At 39.9% G+C, this 22972-nt stretch overlaps 1 protein-coding gene across 1 annotated transcript in view; it reads left to right on the top strand.

The window, feature by feature from the left end:
* The window catches only part of LOC122564176 (protein phosphatase PTC7 homolog), a 107579-nt gene extending 89332 nt beyond the window's left edge, over nucleotides 1-18247 (top strand). The window contains exons 5-6 of the mRNA XM_043718854.2: nucleotides 5019-5148; nucleotides 6163-18247. Coding sequence (XP_043574789.1) covers nucleotides 5019-5148; nucleotides 6163-6221 — 189 coding nt within the window. The 3' untranslated portion in view covers nucleotides 6222-18247. The remainder of the gene's footprint in view (nucleotides 1-5018; nucleotides 5149-6162) is intronic.
* The last annotated feature ends 4725 nt before the right edge of the window (nucleotides 18248-22972 follow it).

Here is a 22972-nt window from a genome sequence, read left to right as displayed (position 1 = left end):
CTTTGGGGATAAGAGAGTTTTCCTAAGAGATATTGCATTTTGGTACAACAAAGAAGCGTAGGGGTTACACATTTTAATTGTGGGGTCTTGGGTACTGTTGTAGAATAGAGGGACCTAGGGGTGTAGGTGGATAATTCTGAGGTTTTCATCACACATTAATGAGGTGGCTAAAAAGGCACACTTATCTTCATTGCTCAGTTCTTTAAGTATCGAAGTTAGGAAGTAATGTTGAGGTTGTACAGGGCATTGGTGAGGACCCTGTGGAATAGTGCCCAGTTATAGGAAGGATATTATTGTGGTGGAGAAGATTCAGAAGAGATTTGCCAGTATAGAAGGTTTGAGTTATAAAGAAAGGCTAGGACTCCTTTCACTGGAGCGTGAGAGGTAAGCTGATAGAAGTTTATAAAATAATGAAAGGTATAATGAGAGTTAATAGTAGTTGTCTTTTCCCTAGGGTGGAAGATTTCAAGATAAGGGAGCACATTGTTAAGGTGAAAGGAGGGAGATTTTGAAAAAAAGACATGAGGGGCGAATTCTTTTACACAGAGGGTGGTTCACATGTGCAGTGAACTTCCTGAGGAAGTAGTGGATATGGGTACAATTACAATCTTAAAAGATATTTGGAGAAGTAAATGAATAGGAATGGTGGAGGGATATGGGCCAAGTGCAGGTAGGTAGGGTGAGTTTAGTTCAGGATTGTTTATCGTGGACTGTTTGGAACGAAAGGTCTGTTTCCGTGGTGTATGACTGTAAAAGATTGGGTAAATTGGTCTACGTTTTCTGGAATTTAGATGAATGAGGTAATCTCATTGAAACGTAAGCACTGAAGGTCTATGACAGAATAGATGCTGAGAGACTGTATCCCCTGGCTGAGGAATCTGGCACATGGGGGCCTAGTTTTAAGATAAAGACTTAATCATTTAGGGCTGAGTTGAGCTATTTCACCGTGTGGATCTTTAGAATTCTCAACCCTAGAAGGTCTGTGGATCCTTCATTGTTAATATGTTTAAAGCTGCAATAGAGTTTTGATGTATCAGAGAATCAAGGGATATGGCAATTTTCTTTTGATAAATTTGTCCATGTCATATGGGTGTTGCTGGCTAGGCCAGCTTTTTATTGCCCTGGATAAGTTGTTGGTGAGTTACTTCCTCGAACCTTCAGGTATCCCAGTCTATCTCTCTCAATTTAAACGTCTCAATTGTGTCCCCTCTCAATCTCCTTTTTTCTAAGGAAGACAACCCCAGTATGTCTGAACCTCTCTTCATAACTGAAACTCTTCAGCCCAGGTAGCATCCTAGCAAATCTCCTCTGCACTCTCTCCAGTGCAGTAACATCTCTCCCATAATGTGGATTCCAGAATTGCACATATACTCCAGCTGTGACCTAACTAAATTTTTATACAGTTCCAGCATAGCTACCTTGTTCTTAAACTGTACCTTGCTTATGCTTTCTTAAACATTTTATCCGTCTGTCCTAATACCTCAACCCCTTTGATCCTCAGTGCTTCCCTGGTCCTTCTGTTCAACCTGTGCTCCATTGCCTTATTTGTCTGACCAATTGTATCACCTTACATTTATCCAGATTGAATTCTGTTTGCTGCTGATCAGCCCATCTGACCAGCCTGTACATAGCCAGGGTACTTATAGATAGTCTGTTCAGCCCTTTCAGATTTGTATTTGTTTGTGAGTTCCTTTCTCATTCTTCCTACTCCCAGTGAAGATGGGTCTAGTTGACCCAATCTCTCTCCTGCCATCTCAGTGATCATTCAGGTGTTACTTCATTGCATTCAGTCAATGATGCTGTTTTTTAAGGTAAGGAGACCAAAATACTACTCTGGGTATGGTTTCATTCAAGGCCCACAGCTCTAGTTAAGACATCCTTTTTCTTGTGCTCAAATTCTCTTGCAATAAAGGCCAGTATGCAAATTGCTTGCTGCCTGTTCATGCCTACTTCCAGTGACTAATGCAATCAGGTCTTTTTGTATATTAATATTTTCCAATTTATCACCATTTAAAAAAGTAATACTCCATCATTGTCTTCCTTGCCACAGAGCATAACTTCAGACTGTGCCAATTACTTGTCCACTCACTCATCTGAATTGCCTTGATATCTTTCTATATCCTCCTCGCCTCTCAATCTCACCTAGTTTTGTATCATCAACAATTTGGAAATATTATATTTGATTTCCTCCTCCAAACATTTAATCTATGTTGTGAATAGCTGTGGCCCAAACACTTACACCAGTGGTCGCCACCTTCCACTCCAAAAACATTTCATTTATTCAGACTGTTCCCTGTCTGCTAACCAATTCTCAATCCATGCTAATATATCTTTGAAAAATCTCATCTGCTTTAATTTTGCACACTAACCTCTTTTGTGTTAGGCTTTATCAAAATCTTTCTGAAAATCCAAAAATGCTACATCCACTGATTCTCTCTTGTGTACTCTACTAGTTATTTCCTCAAAAGAAAACTACAGTAAGTTAGTCAAACATGATTTTCCTTCAGAAATCTCTGTAGATTGATGTTTTCTAAGAGCCCTGTTACTAAATTCTTTAGAATAAAATCTAGCCTTTTCCCTACTACTGACAGTAGGCTAACAACATTTTAATTCCCTATTTTCTTGCTCCTCTCCCTTTTTAAAAAGTGGAGTTACATTTGCCACCCTCCAATCCAGAATCTACATAGTTTTGGATGTTGCAAACTAATTCATCCACTATATTTCTATAGCCATTTCCATTATTACTCTGGGATCTAGATTATCAGGATCTTGAAGTTTATCCATTTTTAGTCGCATTAATGTTTCCAGCATTATTTCCTTTTTTACATAAAACTGTTGCTAATTTTCTTTTTTCTTCCTCATTAATACTTGGTTCTCTAGTATTTCTGGGAAATTTGTGTCTTCTTGAATGGCAGGTAGGTTCAAAGGGCTATATAATGTTGAGTCTTTCAGGAATCACTGAAGTCAGGAGTGTCCCAGAGGATTGGGAAATGTCTGACGTAATACCCCTATTTAAGAAGGGAGGGAGGCAGAAGACAGGAAACTGTAGGCCGGTGAGCTTGATTTTAGAGTCTGTTGTTAAAGATGAGATTGTGGAGTAATTAGAAGTGTGTGGTAAAATAGAACTGAGTTAGCATGACTTCATCAAGAGGAGGCCATGACTGACGAATCTGTTAGAGTAATTTGAAGAAGGCAGTCATTGAATGTGATTTATTTGGATTTCCAGAAGACCGTTGACAGATTGCGCACAGGAAGCTGCTGAGCCCATAGTGTTAAGGGTACAGTACAGATAGAGGGTTGGCTGACAGGCAGAGGCAGAGATTAGAGAAAAAGGGGTCTTTCTGAACATGGCAGCTTGGGGACTCCTGGAGTTCCGCAGGAACCACAACTAACTGGTCAAAGGAACTGAGGGCATCATTTCTAAGTTTGTAGGTGATGCACTGTAGATAAGTATTGAGTATAGGAGTTGGAACATCTTGTTGCAGCTGTAGATGATGTTGGTGAGGCCGCATTTGGAGTACTGTGTGCAGTTTTGGTTACCGTTCTATAGTAAAGATATTATTAAACTTGAAAATAGCTCAAAACATTTATTAGGATGCTACTGAACAGGATGTTTTGAGTTATAAGAAGAGGTTGGATAGGCTGGGACTATTTTCCCTGGAGCTTAGGAGATAGATGGCCTTTATAGAGATTTATAAAATCACGAGAGGCATAGATAAGCTAAATGGCCGACAGCTTTTCCCCACCGTAGAGGGCTCTAAAATACAGGGTATAGGTTTAAGGTGAGAGGGGAGAGGTACAAAAGAATCTGAAGAGGCAATTCTTTCTCACACAGACTGGCGAGTGTGGAATAGGCTGTTAGAGATTCTCTAGAAAAGGAGACCAAAGCGTACTCCAGATAATGGTCTCACCAGTTGCAGAATAGTTGCAGTAAGATCACATTTGTCAGATTCTCCATGACTGATCTTTGTGTACGTGTGCATGTCTGTTAGATTCTTTCACTTAAAGTCGCCAGCTATTTTTTCTTTTCTTGCTGTGGAGTTTGCACATTCTTAGTGTCTGCATGGGGTTGCCCCCATTTTTCCCTCCCACAGTCCAAAGATGTGCAGGTAAGGTGGATTGGCTATGCTAATTTGCCCATGGTGTCCAGGGATATGCAGGCTCGGTGCATTAGCCATCGATAATGTAGGGTTACAGGGATAGGGTGAATTAATGGGTTTTGGTGGGATGTTCTTTGGGCGGTCTGTGTACACAGAATGGGTCGAATGGCCTGCTTCCACACTGTAGGGATTCTATAATTATGGAGGACCCGGTGATATTTAGATGGCCAAACAAAGATAAACGTGCCTTTAAATTGCCCTTCATAACCACTGGATGTCTCAAAATGCTTTATAGCTACTAAAGTACTCATGCAACATGATCTATCAGAAATGTGGCACTAATTGCACACACCAATTTCCAAACATAGCAATATGATGTCGATTGAAAGATACATATTTAGTCAGAACACTGGAGGAATTTTTTTACTTCCACCTGGGCAGAAGACAAGGCTTCAGTTTAACACTTCATTTCTGCACTGTTGTATCAATCTTGATTTTTGTTCTCAATCTTGGAGTGTAACTTGAACCCAGAACCATTTTCAGTTGATCAAAATGTTTCTGATCAATAAGTGACTGTTTGTTTTTATCCAGTATTTTAGATCAGGACTGGGGTCTGACTTCTTTTTGGACTGAAGTTTTTTTTATTTTGTTTATTTTGGCTGCTGTTTCCTGCCCAAAATGAACATTCAGTTCTGTGTGACACCTGATGGCTTTGAACATTTCTGTCATAATGCAATGGATTTTATGAAAATAAAATTTCAAGTTTAAAATGAGTAAAACTCTAGCCTGTAATAAATTAAGGCCTAGGAATTTATAATTTAGTAAGCGAAATGAAAAAAGAAAAGCATGCAGTTTTTTTTACCATTTATGTACAGGAGCTGAAGTTGTATTGAACTTTATGGTAACATTTTGTTACAGGACTCAAGTTACCAAAGCTTGAATGAAACAGTGAAAAGCTTAGCTAAACGGGCACAACAGTTGGCATATGACCCAAACTATATGTCTCCCTTCGCACAGCATGCCTGTGAAAATGGACTCAATGTCCAAGGTAAAGTATTGTTTTTGACCTGAGATTGCATGATGGTTTAATTCTTTTACTCATTTTACACTGTGTTAAATTGCATGGATCTCTGGTCCTGTGCAGATGAAGGTTACAAGTGAAGAATGACTTGCATTTCTGCTATATTCTTCAATATCATACCCTCTCTAGTGAACAACAATGTAAACTAGAGATGGCATGTCAAATATAATTAAATCTCTTAAGCTAAAGTGCTGGAACTGCTTACCTTTATATATTCCTGCTGCCTCATGGTTTTGATGTGTGTTTATATTTTAGGTCTGTGGCTGGGATGTCACATTTTTACTCTATCCCATAGATCCCCCAGTTTATCTTTACCATGAAATCATGGTGGGACCAGTAGTGTGTGGTTTGAGGACTGACTTCTCGCCCAAATATTGATCCACAATTCTGAACAATCTAAAACCTGGAAAAAAAACTAATATTGTAAACATAAATTATTTGCTGTTTCACGTGGCAGTGTGAGCCAACACACTTTGTATGGTCATTGGGGGTCTGACTTCCTTTTGGACTGAAGTTTCTTTTATTTTGAGATGTTCCCTTAAGGAAGGAGGAAAGAGCACTGGGAAAGAGCTGGAAAATGTGGCATCAGCTTTTGTGGATCTGAAATAGAATATACAGTATTTTAACACAATGAACTGAAATGGCTGTGCTCTAATTTGAGATACAAATGTGTCTTCGTGCAGATCATAGAATCCCTACAGTGCAGTTAAGGGCCATTCAACACATTGAGTCTGCACTGACCCGCCAAAGAGTAACCTACCTAGACCCTAATCCTGCATTTAATCATGGCTAATCCACCTACCCTACACATTCCTGGACACCACTGGGTAATTTAGCATGGCCACTCCACCTAACCTGTATATCTTTAGACTGTGGGAGGAAACTGGAGCACCCACTGAAACCCTGTGACATCTGAGACTCTTCAGTCAGACCATTTACCACCATTGGTAATTCAACATTTAAATGCAATTTCTTTTGTAGGTGGAAAGCCAGATGACATCACTGTGCTATTATCAGTAGTGACTGAGAGCAAAGAATGAAGAGAAATCTTACCTCGTTGACTCCGAGCTCCAAGCTGACGCGCCTCAAAGGGTGGCAACCCTGAATCCTGCAAAACTCTGTTGGGGCATCCTGTCAGAGGTGACTTTTGATCTATGCAGATTACCACAGTCAAGGAATTCAAGCAGTTGAAATATTGGGTGATCTATTCCGTCCTGTAGCTTGGAAAAATTACACTTTACCCGTACTCGCTTTTTACAATCTCTGGAGGCTTTGTAAAATATCTTGAGATTTTAAGAACTCTCCATCTTGCATTAGTCTCCATTCCATTGCAAGTATCTTCACCTCTTTCTGTTTGACCATTAAACACTGAAGGTAACCATCTAGTTTTCTTGAACAATTTGATGCCTTGAGCGATTCATGGAAACTTGGTCTGCTCTAAGGTGTTTTTTATTTAAACTTTTGTCAAACAAATGCTTTAATGTATTGGTCTAAGTACCATTTACTAAAAAGTTAATTCGTTAATTACAAAAGCTAATTTTATTTTTATTTTTTGCCCAGTCATAAGTTTGAGTAAAATGCATTATGTGTGAATGATGTGAGGGGCTTATACCCTTTTCCCCAAAATTGTAATTTCTGTACAAGAGAATTCTTGAATTTTCAAATCCAAATGCAGGGTTCAATTTTGACAAAAGGGTGGTTTTCTGCACTAGGTGCCTGTTGGAACATGTTTCCAGAATCGAACTCTCTTTCAAGTCTGAATGGCAGCCATTACAGTGCCTAATAATCCACTGTACTGAGAAACAGACCAGTTGTAGAATCTTCATAGTATATCAACATGGCCGCCACTACATTTACACTTCTTCTAATAAAAATGCATAGTGACTATTTGGCCTCTATGCCACGGACTGTTCTGATCCAAAGGTGTTTTACCGATTTGTGGGCAATCTATTTGGATTTCATTGAGTATCAACCACTGTTAGATTTGTTAATAATTGATTTAAGTGTCACTACAGAATCGTTATGCTGTGAACAACCTGCAGAGCTTGGGCAGAAAAGCGCAGTGAGTTTTTAAATGTCTCGTGGAGTATGTCTGAAGTCAACAAAATGGATCATGCAAGAGATCTGTGATCCTTCACCTTAAATATCACTTGACATGTGACAAATCCTGTGCTGATTATTTATCCACCGAATAAAGCGCACAACCCTGGCGGAGATCTTTGAAATATGAAAACTGCTAGCTGAAATTATAGAAATGTAACAATCGATTCAGAAGTTTCAATGGTACTGGTGGGTTGTCCTTAATTACATTCTTTCAAACTCATCTAGTCAGTTTATATTTGACATATTTTATTGAGAGTTTTCTAAGCTTGGTATTGTGGCTTCATTATGCTTTGAATCTCTTCCAAGTTGGCCATTTGACCACACAGCATTTTTTTTTAAAAGAACTTAAAATGAATGGAAGCTGCTGGGTGATCTTTGTGGTCTATGCTTGTATTATCGATGCTATAATTGCGGTTTTACTGGCTGTGAATTCTTCCAATCCTGTCTTGAAGCTATTTTAATCCTTTCCTACAGTAGGGATAATTGGTAACTTAGTACATATTGTGGCAGTTATGCCAATGTTGCTATATGCTAAAATAGACATGCTCTTCTATGGGTATGGGATAATCATCTATTAACCTTTTAGTAGTGCCTTCTGGAGATCAGCATCTACAGACTGTGATCTACTGATTGTTTATTGGGTCGACCATTTGCTTCTCTCTTGAGAATTTGGCTTTCCTATATCTGGCGTCTTCTTATTTTTGTTATCAAAAGTCCTGATCAATAGTATATTTTTTATTAATTTATGTTGGTCTGCCAGTTAAACACAACTGATCTTCGTTTACTGTAATTGATGTCAAAGGATAAATTGTCACTAAAAGAAATAGTCAATCCAACCTCAAATAGTCTAGTGTTTGAGTAGTACCTCTAGTCAGAAGACAATGCACTGATGCCCTGATTCAAGGTGCCTGTTGAATTTCAGGGGGTTCAGAATCTTGTGGCGTTACATTGTCTTAAAGATGTGATTGAGCTGCTTGATGTTGCAAACCGCAGTTAATGTAAGCTGCAACCATCATTAATCTGAACTGATAGTGCAGATACTCCGTCTCCCTGAGATCCAGAGAAAGAGTGTACTGATTGACTGCCAATTTTAGTTGCTGCGGCAGTCTTGTTAATAAGTGATATAGCGGACTGTGTGAAGAAGGACTTGTCGCAGATAACATTGGTCTTTGCCTTCCTTTCACAAGGTGAGAATTTGCATTAGCTGCCCCTCAGGAGTAGGTAATGTTCACTGTGAAAAGACAAAAAGAAATTGAGAAGAGAAACATTGCTTTTGTATATTTAAAAAAAACTCAAAAGAGAAGGGTGCATTTAAAAACAATGGCCTTGATGTCCCTTTCAACAAAAAAAAATTAGATTTGCTTTGTTCCAATGGGTTAAATTCCAAAGTTCAAGAGAAGCAGATAGACGTTGATCTCCCTCAGGCTCTGCTGCTATTTTGTGTGTTTCTGTATCTACCCTTTGAGTAAGGTTTCACATTTGATTTTTGGAAAAGAGAGCTACTGCTGTTTGAACTCAGAGCCATAGGAATATCTGCAGCAATATGTCTGTGATTCACTGTATATAATGTTTGTATATAGTCCATGTACTATGCACATGGATTTGTACAGGTGTTTTTCAGGTTTGGTTCTGTTGTAGTCTTAATGTTTAAAAATACAAAGTTAAGCTTGATTCTACGTTGGTTTATGTAACTGCAATTGCACAAAATAAGGAATTGAGTATTGACACTGTTACAGGAACATTGCACTGAAGTCTTTAGAGCATACTGTGATCTTTTATGTAGAGGTCACATTTTGTAAGATTTTACGTGATCTGGTTCAATTTTTGAACCTATAACATGAAGGTGGCAGATATATTGGATGTCCTTTCTCCACCATCCTGAAGAACTGATTCTTTAGTGAAAGTGTGTAGTGGTCATCATAGCCCTGTGATGTATTCAATTAAGGAAGACCAATAAACCAGTTAATTTGCAAGAGGCATCTGTTGTAGTTGTCACACTTCACTTTCATACTTGGTGGGTTGAGGCTTGAGTCAATGATGAGTCATGGGTACCATGAATGTGCATGGCATCCATGCTGAGAAGGTAGGTGTGAGAGAAAAATGGAAAGACCACTTTATCCTTTTGTGAAGTCCCTATGCACATTGCACTTGTCAATTCATAGAATTTTGTAGCACAGAAGGAAGCTATACTATCCATCATAACTGCACTGGCTTTCCAGTTTGCCTCACTTTCCTGCTCTTTCCCTTAAGTATCCAATTCCTTATGAAAGTTACTGCATTCCATATTATCATAACTTACTAAGTATTTTTTTTAAAATTGTTTCCCTCCTATAATTTTTTGTCAGTTACCTTGAAACTTTTTGTTTCTGCCAACATAAATATTTCTCCCTTTTCCCCCCCTCTTTTCCATCAGGACCCTTCCCTCTGGCCTCATACTCTGTTTCAGTCACCTCATTGAGAACTGTTGATATGAGATCAAACGTCTCAGTTACTTTGGTGCCCTCAAGAACTCTAACCTGTCTTTCTCTGACCATCTGTCAGACTGACAGAACAAGTTCATAGGTATTAGACCTGCTGACAAAGGGACTGCTGCTGTTTTCTGAACCATACCTTGCAAAGGCTGACTCCAAACTCCCAATAGGCAGAGATGGGTACTGCTGATGCTGGAGGTGAGAGTCAAGATTAGAGTGATGTTGGAAAAGCGCAACAGGTCAGGCAGCATCCGAGAATCAGGAAAAATGATGTTTCTCGAAATATTGATGAAGGGCTTTTGTCCGAAACGTCGATTTTTCCTGCTTCTCGGATGCTGCCTGACTGCTGTGCTTTTCCAGCACGACTCTAATCTCAACTCCAAACTCCCAATGCCTCTTCCTATCTCTCTCAAACCTCCCAGGCCCGTGATCATGCCATCAAACATCAAGTGTTTGTTTTTCGAAAGTCATTGACCTAATTTCCTACATTGTTCTTCAGTCTATGGCTTCCCATTTGCTGTTTCCCCACTCCCATGCAACTTGCTTTTACTTCCCTTCCAAGATCAATACATTTCCCAAGACACCCCAGTCAACTCATTATTTCAACCTATTCCTGCCTTATTTCTTCTAGTCTTGACTCCATTCCTGAAGAAGGGCTCAAGCCCGAAATGTCGATTCTCCTGCTCCTTGGATGCTACCTGACCTGCGCTTTTCCAGCAACACATTTTCAGATCCATTCTTTTCTCTGCTTATATAGTATTTTGCAACCTGTATCAGTGACAATTCTGTTACCTCGTGTCTTTTTAATATTTTCTAGTTTTCTGGCTGTAACTGTCTCCTCTTCATGAATGTTCAACCTTTCTACATCTCCATCCGTAAGGCAATCTGAGGATTCTCTGCATTTTCCTTAAGAGGTTCAACCAGTACCATCCACTCCCACCCTCCTGCCTGTACAACTTTACCAAGTTTCTCCTTTTAATTCCTCACTTCCTCCAAATAAAAGGTATTGCTATGGGTACCCTTCTGGGCCTTAGAAATGCCTGTCTTTTTATAAAATGTTCTTTGTTCCAGTCCTATTCAGGCTGCTCCTTCAACTCTTCCAGTACGTTTATGACGTTGTGTCCTGCTCGTGCCCTGAATGGGAAAACTTCTTCAATATTGCATCCAGTTTTCAATTTTCTCTCGCTTTTTCACTTGGTCCATCCCTTCTCTTCAATTTCTGTCTCCTTTTCTAGCAGTAGGCTATCAAAAACCTTTCATTATAAACACAAGGCCCGCAGATACCTTGACTACCTCTTCCCCACATCCTGAGTGAGCATTCTCTCATTCTGTCGCTGTCTTATTTGTTCCAATAATTGTTCCTTTCACACCAGAGCTTCCAAAGTTTTCTTTTGCACTACTGAGGATGACCACTGTAGTTGGCAGAGTTCAACCAATTTTCTGCATGGCTTCTCTCACCGTTTTCAATGCCTCCCAGAATCTTGAGCTTCTCCATCAGCCAACCTTCATGTTCCGCCATTTCCAAGATGATGCAACTAACAAACTCAGTTTCCCCTTCCTACCCTTTCAGCATAATCGAGACTCTCACCACACACCACCCCCTTCCCGGGTTTGTTACGTGGTGGCATCCCATTGCAAACGCAGGAAATGTGCGACCTCTTTCTGCCACCTCTCTCATTACCATCGAAGACACCAAACATTCTGTCCAGGTAAATCAGCAATTTATATCAGGTTGTAAGTTTGCTCGCTGAGCTGGAAGGCTTGTTTTCAGACGTTTCATCACCATGTGAGTCTCTGGTGAAGCGCTGGTGTTATGTCCCGCTTTCTCTTAGTGTGTCTTGGTCTCAAGGTGGGTGATATCATTTCTGGTTGTTTTTCAATGCCTCCCAGAATTCCATGCATGTTATTTACAAAATACCATGCAAGAACTGTAACAAACGCTATATTGGACAGGCAGGCAGAAAATTAGCCACCAGGAAACGTGCACACCAACTAGCCACCAAATACATGACCACTAGTATCCTTCCTTACAGACGAAGAAGGACATCACTTCAACTGGGACAACACATCCATCATGGGACAGGCTAAACAGAGAGACACGGGGATTTCTAGAGGCCTGGCATTCAAACTGGAACTCCATCAATAAACACCTGGATTTGGACCCCATTTACCAACCTCTGAGAAAAAGAGCCAGAAATGATGTCACCCACCACAACAGACCAAGACACACGAACAGAAAGTGGGACAAAACACCAGCGCTTCACTGGAAGCTCACTGATGTTATCTAACGTGGTGATGAAGCATCTGAGAGCAAATCTTACAGCTCATGGAGCAAATTTACAATCTGAATCTCAACCTGAGCTACAAATCTTCTCAAAAATAGCCATTTCTGTGTACGACTTTCAATTTAGTTGGCTCTATTTGCTATTCAGAATGCCGTGATCGCTATAATGGAGAGAAGAAGCATGGATTGGGTGATTGCTTTGGAGAGTATCTCTATTCAGTCAGTACACAGTGCCATGAATTTGTCCCACCTATTCTTTGTTTCATACTTACTGTATTTCTAACTCATCCCAGTTCTGGTGAAAAGTCATTAATCTTAAATTTAACTTTTATTTCTATTTTTGGTTCCATAAAGCTAGGCATATATTGGAAAAGTGGTCTTGTGTGTTTCTAAAGTTTGGGAGCAAGCTTAGAGACTTGCAAATGGCTGGTGAGAAGACAGACCATGCCTAATCCATCCAACAGTTAAAGAGCCCTTAAAGAGCCAGCCTTACAGACATATACCTTTATTTGTCAAAGCTTGTTGCTTGATAATCTCGCTTCAGTTTAGTACTTGCTAATGAATCTGATGTACACCATTAGTTGGATTGTCATGAAGCAATCTCCCCTCTGTAAATCCTTGGACTACATTAAAATTAGATGCCCATAGTTTAACATATGTGAAAACCTATTATGATCTTTGTGATCCAGATTCCATTCTGTCTTTTTAATGAAGAGTTTATACTGCAGTTTCATTAGGTTTATCCATTGATCCCAGAACTTAATGTTGAGATATTGTTTCCATACTGGCAATACTTTTTTCAAGACTTTTGGTATATTGGCAGAGATGCATTCAGGAGGAACATTTGGTACCTGAAAGATGAACATTAGCTTCACAGCAAGGAAGCAATTCTTTACTCATTTTGACCAGATATTCCTTTCTAAGGGCAGAATTTTGTCAAAGTAATGAAAAATGATTTCTGCATAAAATTCATTGTGAATCATTCAAATCTTCTAAAGATGAACAAAACTAAATTGGCTAAAGAAACTCGGCAGGTCTGGCGGCATCTGTGCAGAGAAAGCAGAGTTGATGTTTGGGGGTCAAGGGCCTTCTGAGTAGTTTTGAATTAGGACTGCTGGACCCGAAACATTAACTCTGCTTACTGTCTCCAGATGCTGTCAAACCTGCTGAGTTTCTCCACCAATTTCTATTTTTGTTTCAGATTTCCAGCAATCGCAGTTCTTTGTTTTCATATTCTGAAGATGAGGTTGTAAGATGGCTACAGGTACTGCTCATTAGGTTACTTTCCTCACCCATGAATATATAGGCTTAATTAAACAAAGCTTCAACCCATTCCTTCACTGGCTGCATTGCACAGTGACCCAGAGGTCAGCCTAGTTAGTAGTTTTTACAGCTTCCTGAAATTAACCAGGCATTGATGTTTATCTGTATGTCCTGAGCCCTAACTTTGTGTGTTGTCCAGCAGTCAGGTTATGTTGTCAAAAGCCAATGATCCAAGCCTTTAGACTACAGTTATCCCCTCATCTTATTTTCTAATAGTTACAAGTTCAACAAATTATGTTGAGTCACATTTAAATATTTCTGTGGGTTGTTTAAAAGTAGAGAAATTTAAAAAGGTTGCATAGATTTGTTTATCCCATCCTAGACACCGTGTTAACCCCATGATTTAAATAGCAATTTCAGCTGCTCCTGGCAGTCACTGATCTGGCAGGCGTACGTGCCCAAAAATACAAATTTTACTGAGTTCAACTTGCTCGATAGCTTGATGTATTAAGTAGGATTTAACCCATGTCTAAAGTGGAGTGTCCGTTGTCTTGGAGAAAAGTCTTGATCTTTCCCTGTTTACCAACGCTTGGAAATCATCATAACACAGGCCACTTGTGATTAAAGCACTGGACCAAAGCCAATTTGTTTGATTGAACGTGGGTAAAATAAAACACTTGCCTATAATTACTGTACACAATGTTAAGATCTATTCACAGAGATACGAACAATTAATGTAAACAAAAAAATTGTACTAGAAGAAAATCTAGATCAACAATTCATGTTGGGAATGGAATGTAACAGCTTGAGTCCATTGCACCATATAAAAATGACACTTTTTTTGTGAGATGATAACATATTATGGTTTCCATTGTCTGCTACCATGAAATTTTTCAGTGACCTTTTTTGGGGTATAATTCCTCTATCCCAACTGAGAAGCCACAGTAAAGATTCAAGCAAGGACTGTACAACATGGCATTCCAGTTGTCCAACTCCTGTTCCCTGCAGTAAGCAGGAAATGAAAAAATGTTATACTTGCAAAACATTTGCTGTTTGTAGAACTAATACCTGGAATGCTTAACGTCAGGTCACTGATCTGGTTGTTTCTTAACTCTCTTTACTGGCCCCACAATTAACTATCGTATGGATCAAAGTAAATGAATTGACTCAGCATCTACTGGTCTTTGGGAAAGAGAGTTCCAAAGATTAGCAATCCTCAGCAAAGGAATTTCTCCTCCTCCTCCATTTTAAATGTCCCTGTTCTACATCCTCCAGAAAGGGGAACATGCTGTCAGGATCTGCTGTCACTCAGTATCCCTCAGAATCCTGTATGTTTCTTGTTCTTCCAAATTCAGATGAGTATAGGCCCAATTTCAACCTACCTTCATAAGACAACCTCTTCATCCCAGGAATCAACCTAGTAAGCCGCCTTTGAACTGCTTCCAAAAAGATGTGCTCCATTGCAAGTAGATCCCTCAAGCATGTAGACCAGAAACTGTACGTGGTACTGCAAGTGTAGGCTCAGTTGTAGCAAGAATTCCATGCTTTTTGCAGTAAAGGGCAAATTTCCATTTCCCTCCCCAATTATTTGCTAAACTTGCATGTTAACATAGTGTTTTGTGTACAAGAAGCACAGATCAGTCTGTACCACAGCACTCTGCGTTGACTCTGTTCTAATGTGCTGCTTTTTGATATTTTCTGCCAAAGTGGACAAAATCACATTTTCCCATATGCTCCTCACATGCTGAACCTATGTATATCCCTTTGCAGATTTTGTGCTCCTCACAACTTGTAGCCAAATTTGCTGGCAATGGACAGCAAGACACTCCGTCCCATTATCCAAGTCACAAATATGGATCATAACTAGTGGGGCCCAGCACAGATTCCTGTGACACTCAATTAGTTGCTGTTTGTGACCCCTTTATCCTGATGCAGTTTTCGGTTTTTTAGCCAATCCTCCATCCATTCAGATATGTCCCAAGGATTTGTAGAAGGAACCTATTGCATTGCAAGATCTTCAAAGTGGCCTACAATTGTATGTGGAAATGCCACCTAAGGGAATAATCATATCTGATAGGGAATATGTTTTTATGTGCTTCTGTGAAAATAAGTCATCAATGAATTAGATCCCGAACTTAAACAGCACGACTTTGTCATTTAAGTGCAACTTCTAATCATTATCCTATATCTATTCATGGGACTGCTTCAAGAAAAGTTTGAATCTTATCTTTTTATTAATCAAGGGAAGTGCTCTGTAATGCTCCGGTTTATTAAATTTAGGAAAACTTTTCCTGATTTCTGGTGCATTTTGAGAAACCATTGCATCCAACAGTATGGTTCATGCTTTAGCATCTTGTAATTTCGCAACATGATTCGTTTTTTAAAAAAATCTTTCCCTCTCTTTAAGTTCTCTCGTGTTAAAATTGAAGCAGCGGTTTCTTTTAGTTTGAATCTGAGATCACAAAATTCAAATGAATGTATCTGGCCAAAAACCAAAAGAACTGCGGATGATGTAGATCAGAAACAAAAACAGAAGTTGCTCGAAAAGCTGAGCAGGTCTGGCAGCATCTGTGGAGAGGAATCGCAGTTAATGTTTAAGTTCAAGTGAACCTTCCTCAGAACTGCCGTTTTGTCCCAAAACGTTAACTGATTCCTGTCCATAGATGTTGCCAGACCTGCTAAAGTTTTCCAGCGATTTTGTATTGTTGGCCACTTGTCATTGCTATTTCTTGTCTTTGAATAATGCAGATGAATACAGATTCATGAATGCAGATTTCAGATTTTGAAGTGCTTTCCAGGAATTGCTGTGATCCTCAATCCCTCATTCTGTGATGTTGCTCAGTGCAGTTTGATGATGAGACAACTTGAGTAGGAGTTCAAAAATCAGTGATGGACCTTGCCAGAAGGTTCCAACAACAAATAGGATTCATGAGAGTTTAGAAGTCAACAATAAAATCCTGGGAATCTAAATCTAAATACTGAGAGTAATAAGCATCTGAAGAAAGATAACACAGAATTGTTTCAGGTGTAGACTTTTCCTGAAGGACAAACCCAATAAATGGTACGAAGGGCCATCCTACAGGAGGCTTGAAGGGTAACTTTGTCAGTGTGTATGTGATTTAACAAAAAAATGGTGAGGAATATGGATAATCATGAACTTAAATGGTTGGGTGAACAAAGAGCAAGTTTCCTGGGTGTCTCTTGGGACTTGCCGTTGTAAATGGGGCCAGTGTACTGAGAGGATTTTGAGTGCTGAATTTTTGCTGGTGTCAAAATAGTCAACTGGTTCTTGTGGATTTTCCATGATTTTTGTTGTCATTTCTGAGACATTAAAATACACTTCACCTGTTCCCACCACTGATGGATGTTTGTTCCTTTAAATTCCACATGCTTCCTGTTGATCATGTTCTCCACCATTTTCACCTTATTAAACGGTAGCCATTTTAATGCAATAAACATACACTGATAGAGAAAGCAGTTGATTTGGCAGTGTCTATTACACAGGAGAACCAAGAGGACTGTGATCTTAAACAATGCCATTAGGTATTCTGCAAAACAGGGTGGTTTTGCTTTGCATTTGTGTCATATCTCTGAGGTGTCAGTTTGAATTTGATATCCAAGTCTTAGCTGGGTGTGAACCAGTAATCTCTCTCCTACACTACCAGTTGATTCAAACTGTGACAATTTAACGGGACTGTGGTCTCTTTCTCTCCTCCACCATCTCTCCTCCACCTTTTAATTCTGACCAATGTTAATTTGCAGTTACTGACAAAATTGTTCTTTTTTATTTTAAAGGGTATTATTTTGTTGCATTTTTTATTGTCTTCTGTATATATCCAATATATTGCTATATAATTTGTAATTACTTTGTGATTTGCACAAATGAAATAATTGAGCATTCTGATCAAATGTTAAACTCCTGTTTCTAAGCTGTGTCCTCAATTAGATTTTGTTATCAACGAAGAAAATTGCTCCCACTTTATGAATTAATACATTTATTGTAAAGTGCTTTAATTGTTTATTTGTTTCCAAATTTCACCCAAACGTACCTTGATTTTGGGACCAACCCCTTGCCATTTTGGCTTAATTTGGTATATCTGCAGACCAACATGAAATAACATCACTTAAGGCAGGGAGTCCATATCCTGTCTATTACCTTAGGTTCAGGGAGGGCTTCCAATGGCAAAGATTTCAAGACCCATTTGGCACTGGGTCTTTAGATGCTGTGTGAGACATTGATCTAGACTGGTTCCAGGACCAGTTTCAGCTCTTGAATTCTTTGGGTAATTTGCAATCTGGAATTTATCAACAGCAGATGTACTGCTTTAAAAAAATTTGCAACAACATGAAGCTTATATCCTTATTGGTTCATAATGGACCTGATTGGTGTGGTCCAGGCTCTCTCATCCAGATCAAGGAGCCAAACCAGTTTCCTGATGCGTAACCTTCACAGGTTGAGACTTAAAATGGTGCTTTTGAAAAAATTGTTAACATAATTTTGCAAGAAAAGAGCTGCTCACTACAAAGCTTCACACTGATGTGTTCTTGTAAAGTACAACTGTTTCAACTTTTCATGCTTCATTTAAAATTTTATTTAACCATTTCTTCCAAATTTAAAAAATTTACCCTACTGTAAGATCTTTAGGATTGTTCTCACAACTGCAACCAAACCAAACTCTGAAATACTCCAACAGAAGTAAAAATGATCCATTTGGCAAAGTGCAGTTTTATTTAGGATGAGTACAGACTAATGAAAATAATTTGTTGAATTTAAATGTATTTGTCTGTGACTGTCTTTTTGTCTGTGGTACGGAAATCAAACCTTTAGCTTTTCTTTGTATCAAATTGTTTTTAAAATTTAGATTTGAAATTAAGGTTTGACAATTCATAAGTTATGAATGGAATGTAAAATCTATGAAAAAATTATAATCTTTATTTATTTAAACCTGGACTGTTGTGCTCATTCCCGAATTCATCAGGAGTGATCTGGTTGATTGAATTCAATTTAATATCAAATTTCTTTGATGAAATAGCACTACTGTCAAGTCCATGTTTCCCACCCTTTCCATCAGTCATGCTGAAACAGAGATTCTTAATTCACCTTCCTGTTATGATCTTTACTGATAATACCACTGAACATCCCAGATTGAAATCTGCTTTGATTGATCATATGTTTAATGAGCTGCTCATTCACTGAAATATAGGAATGCAAGGCAGCATCATGGTAACATAATGGAACTAGTATTCCAGAACTTCACGTTAATGTTCTGCAGCATGGGTTCAAATCCCACAATGGCAGATGGTGAAATTTGAATTATTTTTTTAAAAAACTAGACTAAAAAGCTAGTCAATGCCAACCATGTAACCACTGTCAATTGTTGGATAAAACCAGCTGGTGCACTAAGGTCTCTTTTCCTTCCTTTAGGGAAGGAAATCTGCTGTCCTGACCTACGTATGACTCTAGGTTCACAGCTCCGGAACTAAGAATCTACTGATGACCATGAAATCACTGTCAATTGTCAGAAAAAACTCATATGGTTCACTAATATCCTTCAGGAAATCTACCATTCTCATCTGGTGTGGCCGACGTGACTGTCGACCCATTGCAATCTAGTTGATTCTCAATTGCTCTCTGATATGGCCTAGCAAACCATTCAGTTGTAACAATTGCTACAAAGTCTCAAAGGAATGAAATGGGAGGATCACCTGGCATCAGCCTAACCACCTGAAAAGACAATGGCCAAAACACAGTTGACCCTCCAAAGTCCACCTAACACCTGGGGCCTACTGCCAAAATTGGGATGGTTGTCTCTCAGACTAGTCAAGAAACAGCCTGACACAGTCACACTCTCACTGATGGTACCTTCCAATGTCTCAGGCACCACCAAGAGCATCCCTGGATATGTTGGGAAATAGCAGTGGTGGCAGAGTGGTGCATCGTCAGGAACCCTCAACATTGATTCCAGACCCCTCAAAGTCTCATGGCTTAGGTGAAACATGGGAAAGGAATCCTCCTGTTGATTGCCACGTACTGTCTTTCCTCAGCCGATGAATTGGTACTCCTCCATGTTGAGGGAGCACGGAGAATGGCAAAGGCACAAAATGTACTCTGGGTGGAGGATTTCCATCTCCTAGAGTGGCTCAGCAGCCATACTACTGATCAAGCTGGTTGGGTCTAAAGGGCATAGCTGCTAGACTGGGTCTGCAGCAATTGGTGAGGGCACCAACAAGAGGGAAAAACATACTTGACCTCATCCTTACTAATCTGCTAACTGCAGATGCATCTATCCATGACAGTATCGGAAAAACCAACCACTGCACACTCCTTGTAGAGACAAAGTCCTGCCTTTACATTGCAAATAACCTCCATTGTGTTATGTAGCACTATCCCACCATGCTAAATGGGACTTCGAATAGATCTAGGAACTCAACACTCAGCATTTGTGAGGTGCTGTGGGCCAATTAGCAGCAGGAGAATTGTACTCCAGCACAATCTAACCTCACTCCCTGATAAATCCCCCACTCAACCGTTACCATCAAGCCAGCCGATCCACCCTGGTTCAATGGAGAGTGCAGGTGGGCATGGCAGGAGCGGCACCAGGCAGACCTGAAGATGAGGTGTCAACCTGGTGAAGCCACTGAACAGCATCACTGGAGGAGGAGGTCCATGAATATCCCTATTCTCAATGATCGAAGACCCCAGCACATCAGTGCAAAAGATAAAGCAGACTCCTGGCTGAAGATTGCCAAGTGGATGATCCATCTCAGTTGCCTTCAGTGGTCTCCAGCATTACAGATACAGTCTTGAGCCAATTTGATTCACTTCACGTGATATCAAGAAACAGTTGGAGACTCTAGATACTCAAAGCTTACAGGCCCTGAAAATATTCTGGCAATAGTACCAAAGACTGATGTTCCAGTACAGTTGCAACACTACCATGTACCCGACAATGTGGAAAATTTCCCAAGTATGTCCTGTAAGTAATAAGCAAGGCAAATCCGACCCAGCCAGTTACTACCCCTTCATTCTACTCATGATCATCAGTGAAGTGACAGAATGTGTCATCAGTAGCGCAATAAAGCAGCACCTGTTCAGCAAAAATCTGCTCAGTGACACCCAGTTGGTGTTCCACCAGGGTTGTTCCACTCCTGCCCTCCTTACAGGCTTGGTTCAAATATGGACAAAAGAGCTGAATTGTAGAGGCGAAGTGAGAGTGATAGTCCTTGACATCAAGGCTGCATTCGATAGAGTGTGGCATTAAGGGGCCTTAGCAAAACTGGAATCAAAGGGTATCAGTGGCCAAACTGCCATAGAGTCATAGAGATGTACTGCATGGAAACTGACCCTTCAGCTCAACTCGCCCATGCTAATCTGATATCCTAACCTAATCTAGTCCCATTTGCCAGCACTCAGCCCATATCCTTTGAAACCCTTCCTATTTATATACCCATCCAGATGCTTTTAAATGTTGTACTTGTATCAGCCTCAACCACTTCCTCAGGCAGTTCATTCCATACCTGCACCAGTCTCTGTGAAAAGGTTGCCACTTAGGCCCATTTTAAATCTTTCCCCTCTCACCCTAAACCTATGCCTTCTAGTTCTGGACTCACCCACTCCAGGGAAAAGACTTTGTCTATTTATCCTATCCATGCCCCTCATGATTTTATAAACCTCTATAAGGTCACTCCTCTACCTCTGATGCTCCAGCCCCCGTCTATTCAGCCTCTCTATAGGCTCAAATCCTCTAACCCTGGCAATATCCTTGTAAATCTTTTCTGAACTCTTGCAAGTTTCACAACATCCTTCTGATAGGAGGGAGACCAGAATTGCGCACATTCCAGAAGTGGCCTAACCAATGTCCTGTACAGCCACAACATGACCTCGCCACTACTATACTCAGTGCTCTGACCAATGAAGGAAAACATTCCAAACACCACCTTCACAGGAATGGAGATGACTGACTTCCGACAACCACTTCACAAGGTCATCTCCACTCATCTATGTCTTTGCAGGAATTCCTTACAGCAGTGTCCCAGACCAAACCATCTTCAGCTGCTTCATCAATGATTTTCCCTCCATCATGAAGTCAGAAGTGAGGATATTCATTGATGATTACACAATATTCAGTACCATTTGCAACGACAGTCCATGTTCAAATGTAACAAAATCTGGACAATGTCCACCATCTACAAGGCACAAGTCAGGAATGTAATGGAATATTCCCCATTTGCCTGGCTGAGTGCAGTTCCACTAATACTCAAGACGCTTAGCACCATCAAGGACAAAGCAGCCTACTTGATTGTCACTGCATTCACAAGCATCCACTCTGTCCACCAACACTCAGTAGCAACAGTCCGTACTATCTGCAAGAAGCACTGCAAAAATTCACCAAAGAGCCTCAGACAACACTTTCCAAACCCACAACCACCTCCATTTAGAAGGACAAGGGCAACAGATATATGAAATCACTGTTCCTTCACTGACGCTGGGTCAAAATCCTGGAATTCCGTCCTATTGGCTTTGTGGGTCAACCTACAGCAGGTCGACTGCAGCTGTTTAAGAGGGAAACTCCCCAGCACTACAGCAACTAGGGACACGCATTTAATGCAGGCTGGCCAGCCAGCATTCTGGGATGCCTACATCCTATAAATGAATTTTAAAAAATTGAAAGGCTATTAACACTGGACACTAGCTATTCATGAAAAGACATTAGTGTTGATTTTCTATCTTCATGAAATATTAGCACACCACTGAAACAATTATGTCATTGTTACCTTTAGTACCCTGAAACTTTTGTCTACTGTTATGATTCCAGCTCATGTTAATACTGGACAAATTTAATTCCACAGAGAACGCTAGTGTGACCTATATCTGCTTTTTTTTTGAACGGTGGAGGTCAGTTACTGAGCAGCAAGAATAAAGAATAAATAAGAGTGTGAATCCTGTTATATGACACAAAAAAAGTTGGAAAATTTTCATTACAAATACCAGCTGAAGATTCAAACTTGCACCATCCCTTTTACCCCAGAAATATCATTATAAACATCAAAAAGCCCCAGTGAAGATTAGTCAGTGAATGCACACTAAACTTCTTACTAAGGCTGGCACAGCTGTAATAGAGGGAAATTGAGGAGCAAATATTTAGGGAGATCATAGATAGCTGTAAGGAAAATGTGTTGTAATAGTAAGGGATTTTAACTTTCCAAACATAGACTGGGAAGGGCTTGGATGGGGAGGAATTTAAGTATATTCAAGAAAACCTTCTCTGTCAGTATGTAGATGGCCCTACTAGAGAAGAACAAAACTCAAACTTTTTTTTTAAGTAAGGAGGGCAAATAACTTGAGGTGTTAGAGGGGCAGCATTTTGGGACCGATGACCATGATTCTATTAGTTTTAAAACAGCTTTGGAAAAGCAGAGGCCTGGTCCACAAGTTCAAGTCAAGCACTGTACTGTCCAGCCTGCATTAAATGCGTGTCCCTAGTTGCTGTAGTGCTGGGGAGTTTCCCTCTTAAACAGCTGCAGTCGACCTGCTGTAGGTTGACCCACAAAGCCAATAGGGACAATCTACATGTTGATGTAACAAGCTGTCCTGAATACATTTCAAGAAATCTGATCCCTCTTAAACCCTTTATACGATGATTATCTCAATTATCTCAGGTCTCTGGCA

Source organism: Chiloscyllium plagiosum, unplaced genomic scaffold, assembly GCF_037043375.1.
Source record: "Chiloscyllium plagiosum isolate Xiang-an unplaced genomic scaffold, Cpla_swu_hap1 HiC_scaffold_31, whole genome shotgun sequence".
In the NCBI taxonomy this organism is placed as follows: domain Eukaryota; kingdom Metazoa; phylum Chordata; class Chondrichthyes; order Orectolobiformes; family Hemiscylliidae; genus Chiloscyllium; species Chiloscyllium plagiosum.
This window is presented reverse-complemented; position numbering and strand designations above follow the sequence as displayed.